The 8,099-nt window shown below is 49.2% G+C and overlaps 1 protein-coding gene across 2 annotated transcripts in view; it reads left to right on the top strand.

Moving 5' to 3' along the window:
• Positions 1–2,819: 2,819 nt before the first annotated feature.
• Positions 2,820–8,099, top strand: part of FSTL1 (follistatin like 1) — a 44,738-nt gene continuing 39,458 nt past the window's right edge. Inside the window, exons 1-3 of one of the 2 annotated variants that reach the window (XM_077293630.1) lie at positions 2,820–2,883; positions 3,254–3,592; positions 3,666–3,722. In XM_077293630.1, the coding sequence (XP_077149745.1) occupies positions 3,359–3,592; positions 3,666–3,722 (291 nt within the window). In that variant the 5' untranslated portion in view covers positions 2,820–2,883; positions 3,254–3,358. Of the gene's footprint in view, positions 2,884–3,253; positions 3,593–3,665; positions 3,723–8,099 lie in introns of those variants that run through there. The other variant, XM_077293628.1, reaches the window with a different exon arrangement.

Here is an 8,099-nt window from a genome sequence, read left to right as displayed (position 1 = left end):
GGAAGAGCTGCCCATCATGTATCTCAGCCGAAAGTTGTCGTCCTGCGAGAAACACGACTCCATATTGGAGAAGGAATGTTCAGCCATCACGTGGGCGCTGGACTCTAAGGTACTGTCCCGTTGTCATGCCATGCCCCACTGTAGTGGATGAGGGAGAATAATGGGAACAATGCCCAGTCACCAGGTGGTTCCTAGCACTTCCATGGGGAGCGTAGGTCAGGGAGACTGCATGGCAATGCTGACGCTCTGAGGAGGATCCACTGTTGGCAGGTGGTGTGTAAGATGGCCGCCGGACAAGTCCTGGAGGGGAGATATGTGTTAGCTGCGGTGATGTGAGCTCAGAAGTATGTTCCAGCACATATAGTGCTGAGAGAGTTATTGGGCCGCTCCAGGGCCGGGCTTTACGAGCAGTCATAAGAGATGGGTGTGAATGACGGCTCACGTATCCCCACCCCAGGGGCGTGGTTTGGGTAATAAAATGGAGGCCAATTGCCTAATTCAGTGTCTGTGGCTGGAGGTGTGGAGATCTCCATTGTGTGTGCGCTAAGGACACTGACCGGCGCAGGCCGACCCGCTGTACTATATGGACTGGTTATTTTTCTGTTTGTTACTTTGTGCCGGAAAAGGCCGTGCGTTTGTTTTCCTCTCCTGAGCGGTTTATGCCATTTGAATAAACCTGCTTGGACATTTCAGCAGCACCGCGTCCCGTGCCGACCTCAACCGCAGCCGGGTGAGTACAGATCCCTACAATATATATATATTATACATACATGTATATATATATGTATATTGCCGTCCCTTATTACACAGTGCCCTCTCTTGTTATGTACAGCACCGTCCCTTACATATCGGATTATATACAGCCCCGTCTTTATTACATACCGTCCTGTCTTGTTAGACGTATAATGCAATGATGACTGATGGAGCATGGGAAAGCTTCTTTTCTAATGGAGGAGCTGATGGACTGGTCGTCTGGTCACCGGCTGCTTCATCAACAGTCATATCTAGCAAGAGAGCGGACTATGTAATAAAAGAGGGCGCTGTGAATAAATACACTATGTAAGAGACCGCACTGTACATAACAGCAGAAGAAGCTATATAATAAGGGACGGTGTTCTACATAATAAAAGAGGAAACTATGTAACTAAGGATGATGCTATACATAAGTGAGTACACTATATACTAACAGACTGTGTTAGACATAATAAGTGAGTACACTGTATACTAAGGGACTGTGCTATACATAAGTGAGTACACTTTATACTAAGGGACTGTTAGACATAATAAGCGATAATAACGTTCTTCTCCACCTCCCCCTGTTTATACGTCCATTATAAATCCCCCTTCCTCCCATGCAAATCCCCCATACCCCTCATTAACCTCCTCCCATCCACATCCCATTTTTATCCTCTCCCCCATCACTGCCCTCTTGACCACCTCCATCATTGGTTTCTCCCCCACCACTCCTATCATTGCCCATACCACCACCTCCATCATTGCCTTCTGCCCCACCACCCCCATCACTGTCCTTTCCACTATCACCATCATTGCCTTTTCCCCACCACACCCATCATTGCCCTTTCCACCACCCCTATCATTGTCCTTTCCACCACCACCACCTGCCTCATTGCTTTCTCCCCCACCACCCCATCATTGCCCATTCCACCACCATCATTGTTCTTTCCACCACCACCACCTGCATCATTGCTTTCTCCCCCACCACCCCCATCATTGTCCTTTCCACCACCTCCATCATTGCTTTTTCCACTACCAACCCATCATTGCCCTCTCCTCCACCTACAAACACACACACACCCCACCATTCACCTCTTCGCACGCTCTCCCGCAGCCACAGCATCACCGTTGCTGGCAGCTTCCTCTGCCTGGCACAGCCGCACACTGAATGATGACGTCATCCACCTGCGCTGCTGTGTCAGACAGGTAGGAAGCAGGACGGATCGCTGCAGCTCCGCTCCACTGCCATTTTCTCTTGTAGGTAGCGGATCTACAGGGACCTCTCCCTGCCCGCCGCACATGAGGGCGATCTGGCCAGGGGCCACCGGAGCCTCGGGCCCAGATTAACAGGCCAGATTGCCCTCATTATTAGCCACCCTGCAGGGGCCCCCTCCACCTCCGGGCCCCGGTACAGCCGCACATGTGGTATGGCCGCCCCTACTCAGCAGACAGTATCACACAGGATAGGATTAGATACACGGCTCAGCAGAGAGTATCACACAGGAGAGGATTAGATACACGGCTCAGCAGACAGTATCACACAGGAGAGGATTAGATACACGGCTCAGCAGAGAGTATCACACAGGAGAGGATTAGATACACGGCTCAGCAGTCAGTATCACACAGGACAGGATTAGATACACGGCTCAGCAGTCAGTATCACACAGGATGGGATTAGATACACCGCTCAGCAGACAGTATCACACAGGAGAGGATTAGATACACGGCTCAGCAGTCAGTATCACACAGGAGAGGATTAGATACACGGCTCAGCAGTCAGTATCACACAGGACAGGATTAGATACACGGCTCAGCAGTCAGTATCACACAGGACAGGATTAGATACACGGCTCAGCAGTCAGTATCACACAGGAGAGGATTAGATACACAGCTCAGCAGACAGTATCACACAGGAGAGGATTAGATACACGGCTCAGCAGTCAGTATCACACAGGACAGGATTAGATACACGGCTCAGCAGTCAGTATCACACAGGATGGGATTAGATACACAGCTCAGCAGTCAGTATCACACAGGAGAGGATTAGATACACCGCTCAGCAGTCAGTATCACACAGGAGAGGATTAGATACACAGCTCAGCAGTCAGTATCACACAGGAGAGGATTAGATACATGGCTCAGCAGTCAGTATCACACAGGACAGGATTAGATACACGGCTCAGCAGTCAGTATCACACAGGACAGGATTAGATACACAGCTCAGCAGTCAGTATCACACAGGACGGGATTAGATACACAGCTCAGCAGTCAGTATCACACAGGATAGGATTAGATACATGGCTCAGCAGACAGTATCACACAGGAGAGGATTAGATACACAGCTCAGCAGTCAGTATCACACAGGAGAGGATTAGATACACGGCTCAGCAGTCAGTATCACACAGGAGAGGATTAGATACACGGCTCAGCAGTCAGTATCACACAGGAGAGGATTAGATACACGGCTCAGCAGACAGTATCACACAGGAGAGGATTAGATACACGGCTCAGCAGACAGTATCACACAGGAGAGGATTAGATACACAGCTCAGCAGTCAGTATCACACAGGAGAGGATTAGATACAGCTACATTTAGTAGGGGGTGCTGTGTAGGATTGGGGTGATGGGAGGACAGTATTTGGGGGGTGATGAGGGTGATACTTGGGGTGGGGGATGGTGGATGTTGGGGGCCGCTGTTCTCCGGCTCCAGGATGAGGAGGACCCTGTGCAGATAGAGGGGGCGGCAGAGAGGAGGAGATGGGGGAGGGGAGACACTTCGGATACAGTCTCAGCCCCGCAGCCTCTCCGGACAATCCTCGTCTCCGCAGGACACAGAACAGACCCCGGTGCCGCCATGGTGAGAGCTGATCCCCCCATTACTGCCCCCAGCGCCCCCCTGCTGCCCACTAATCTGCTGTCTGTGTCCCCAGCTCCTGAGCTCTGCCCCCCTGCTGCTGCTGCTGGCCCTGTGCTGCTCCCAGGCTCAGGTATGTACAGACCCCCAGTCCTGTGCCCCCATCACTCTGCACCCCCAGTCCTGTGCCCCCCAACACTGCACCCCCAGTCCTGTGCCCCCAACACTCTGCAACTCCGGTCCTGTGCCCCCCAACACTGCACCCCCAGTCCTGTGCCCCCCAACACTCTGCGCCCCCAGTCCTGTGCCCCCAGCACTCTGCGCCCCCAGTCCTGTGCCCCCAACACTCTGCACCCCCAGTCCTGTGCCCCCAGCACTCTGCGCCCCCAGTCCTGTGCCCCCAACACTCTGCCCCCAGTCCTATGCCCCCCAACACTCTGCACCCCCAGTTCTGTGCCCCCAAACCTGCACCCCCAGTCCTATGCCCCCCAACACTGCACCCCCAGTCCTGTGCCCCCCAACACTGCACCCCCAGTCCTGTGCCCCCAACACTCTGCACCCCCAGTCCTGTGCCCCCAACACTGCACCCCCAGTCCTGTGCCCCCCAACACTGCACCCACAGTCCTGTGCCCCCAGCACTCTGCACCCCCAGTCCTGTGCCCCCCCAGCACTCTGCGCCCCCAGTCCTGTGGCCCCCCAGCACTCTGCGCCCCCAGTCCTGTGCCCCCAACACTGCACCCCCAGTCCTGTGCCCCCAATGTTCTGCACCCCTAGGTCTGAGCATTAAAAGATCAGTCTTATCCAGTGCAGAAATAGTTAAACCAACCCCCAAGCCCCCCCCCCTCAGACTTGTTACATTGTAGCGAAGATTCCATTGTGTAAATGTCTATAAGATCCAACATGAAACATTCTAAGAATCTGATGTAAAGTCAGAGGGAATCTCCCATAACTACAAATAGTGTTATCTATCACCCCTGTATATAAGGAGGATACGTGTCTTGTATATCACCCCTGTATATAAGGAGGATACGTGTCTTGTATATCACCCTGTATATAAGAAGGATACGTGTCTTGTATATCACCCTGTATATAAGGAGGATACGTGTCTTGTATATCACCCTGTATATAAGGAGGATACGTGTCTTGTATATCACCCTGTATATAAGGAGGATACGTGTCTTGTATATCACCCTGTATATAAGGAGGATACGTGTCTTGTATATCACCCTGTATATAAGAAGGATATGTGTCTTGTATATCACCCTGTATATAAGGAGGATACGTGTCTTGTATATCACCCTGTATATAAGGAGGATACGTGTCTTGTATATCCCCCCTGTATATAAGGAGGATACGTGTCTTGTATATCACCCTGTATATAAGGAGGATACGTGTCTTGTATATCACCCCTGTATATAAGGAGGATACGTGTCTTGTATATCACCCTGTATATAAGGAGGATACGTGTCTTGTATATCACCCCTGTATATAAGGAGGATACGTGTCTTGTATATCACCCCTGTATATAAGGAGGATACGTGTCTTGTATATCACCCCTGTATATAAGGAGGATACGTGTCTTGTATATCACCCCTGTATATAAGGAGGATACGTGTCTTGTATATCACCCCTGTATATAAGGAGGATACGTGTCTTGTATATCACCCCTGTATATAAGGATACGTGTCTTGTATATCACCCCTGTATATAAGGAGGATACGTGTCTTGTATATCACCCCTGTATATAAGGAGGATACGTGTCTTGTATATCACCCTGTATATAAGGAGGATACGTGTCTTGTATATCACCCTGTATATAAGGAGGATACGTGTCTTGTATATCACCCCTGTATATAAGGAGGATACGTGTCTTGTATTTTACCCTCTGTACAATCTTGGCCAAATGTGTAGTGACTGACACGAGTTTTTGGTTTTCACTTTTGTTCTTCGGTTCATACACTATGTTCCAAATTATTATGCAACTGATATTTTTCTCGGATTTTCCTAAATGGTCGGTGCAAATGACGGTCAGTCTAATAAAAGTCATCACCCGTTAGAGTATAGATCGAATATTATTGAAGAAACCTCCCAATGATAACAGTATAATCTCCACAATGAATAAAACCCCACAATGCACTGTTCCAAATTATTAGGCACAGTAGAGTTTCTAAACATTTGATATGTTTTAGAGAACTGTTAAGTCTCATTTGTGGAATTTGCAGCATTAGGAGGTCACATTCACTGAACAAAAAAGCTATTTAACTCCAGAACCTCCTAACAGGCCAAGTTACATGTAACATAGGAGCCTTCTTTGATGTCACCTTCACAATTCTTGCCTCCATTGAACTTGTGAGTTTTTGGAGAGTTTCTGCTTGTATTTCTTCCCTCCCAGAGCTGCTGTTTTGATGTGATCGGCCTCCCACCCTCATAGATCTTTTTCTTGATGATCCTCCAAAGGTTCTCTATAAGGTTGAGGTCAGGGGAAGATGGTGGCCACACCATGAGTTTATCTCCTTTTATGCCCATAGCAGCCAATGACTCAGAGGTTTCTTTGCAGCATGAGATGGGGCATTGTCAGCATGAAGATGATTTTGCTCCTGAAGGCACGTTTCTGCTTTTTATACCATGGAAGAAAGTTGTCAGAAACTCTATTTACTTTGCAGAAGTCATTTTCACACCTTCAGGAACCTTAAAGGGCCCTACCAGCTGTTTCCCCATGATTCTGGCCCAAAACATGACTCCTCCACCTCCTTGCTGACGTTGCAGCCTTGTTGGGACATGGTGGCCATCCACCATCCATCCACTACTCCATCCATCTGGACCATCCAGGGTTGCTCGACACTCATCAGTAAACAAGACTCTTTGGAAATTCGTCTTCATGTATGTCTGGGCCCACTACAACCGTTTCTGCTTGTGAACACTGTTTAGGGGTGGCCGAATAGTAGGTTTATGCACCACAGCAAGCCTTTGAAGGAGCCTACACCTTGAGGTTCGAGGGACTCCAGAGGCACCAGCAGCTTCAAATATCTGTTTGCTGCTTTGTAATGGCTTTATAGCAGCTGCTCTCTTTATCCGATGAACTTGCCTGGCAGAAACCTTCCTCATTATGCCTTTATCTGCATGAACTCTGTCTGTCCTCAGATTCAGCCACAAATCTCTTTACAATACGATGATCACTCTTAAGTTTTCGTGAAATAACTAATGTTTTCATCCCTTGTCCAAGGCATTGCACTATTTAATGCTTTTCACCAGCACACAGATCCTTTTTATTTCCCATATTGTTTGAAACCTGTGGCTGCTTAATAATGTGGAACATCATTTTTAAGTAGTTTTCAGCCGTTTACCGGTGGCCGCGCGTGCGCAGATGGAGCGCTCTGCTGCCCGAGGGCTTCAGGAAAATGGCCGCGGGATTCCGCGTGTGCGCAGATGGAGATCGCGGCGGCCATTTTCCTGAAGCCCCGGGCAGCAGAGCGCTCCATCTGCGCACGCGCGGCCACAGGAAAGATGGCCGCGCCCACCGGTAAACGGCTGAATAGCGCAGATCGCGCTGTTTTTCATCACCTGGGCAGTGGATATTCTCTGTTGGACATGCGCACACCACTACGCCACCAACGTAATGATGAGCAGGATTCTGGGGGAGAAACAGCGCTGTCACCACGCCCATAGGACCAGACCAGCGTGAGTGACAGCAGAAAACGGCGACTTTACAAAGGTATTTCGGCAGCTTAGGTGAGTAATAAAGGCACACAAAGACACTAATGTAACGCCCAGCTCTGCCCCTATTTAACGCTATTTTTAGCTCATCTTCAAAAAACGGGGTGACAGGTTCCCTTTAAGATTGATTTCAGTGATCCATTGAGCCCTGACACCCAATACCATCCACGAGTTTATTTGAAAAACAAAACAATTAAATCTTTATGGCACTTAAATCCAATTTGCATATTAATTTGGAACATGGTGTATATTTGGGATTTTCATTATCTGCAGATTGTGATGAAGAACGATCAGATGAATTGTAAGTTGCAAAATTAACCGAATCCCAAAATCCCCATAAATTTCAGCTCTGCCACAAAGAGATCTGCTCCATCGTTCCTGGAATCTACTTGAAATGAATTACAAGAGCAGGCTGTAGCTTTAAAAGGGATCTGGTGCTTAAAGGGAACCTGATCCCAATCCCGGCAGCATGTATAAGGCATTGTCTGTAAGATCTCACCCCGGTGTGTTACTGTCAAATGTGCTACAGGGAGGATCAGAGTTTTATAGCTTTTTCCCCTCCCACTACCAGTGACTGACAGGTCTGCAAGGGGGCTTCTCATCCATGGAGGGGGTCACTCACAGTGTGTGGGGGCTTCTCATCCATGGAGGGGATCACTCACAATGTGCGGGGGCTTCTCATCCATGGAGGGGGTCACTCACAATGTGTGGGGGCTTCTCATCCATGGAGGGGGTCACTCACAATGTGCGGGGGCTTCTCATCCATGGAGGGGGTCACTCACAATGTGCGGGGGCT

The sequence above is a fragment of the Ranitomeya variabilis genome, chromosome 3, assembly GCF_051348905.1.
Source record: "Ranitomeya variabilis isolate aRanVar5 chromosome 3, aRanVar5.hap1, whole genome shotgun sequence".
NCBI lineage: Eukaryota > Metazoa > Chordata > Amphibia > Anura > Dendrobatidae > Ranitomeya > Ranitomeya variabilis.
This window is presented reverse-complemented; position numbering and strand designations above follow the sequence as displayed.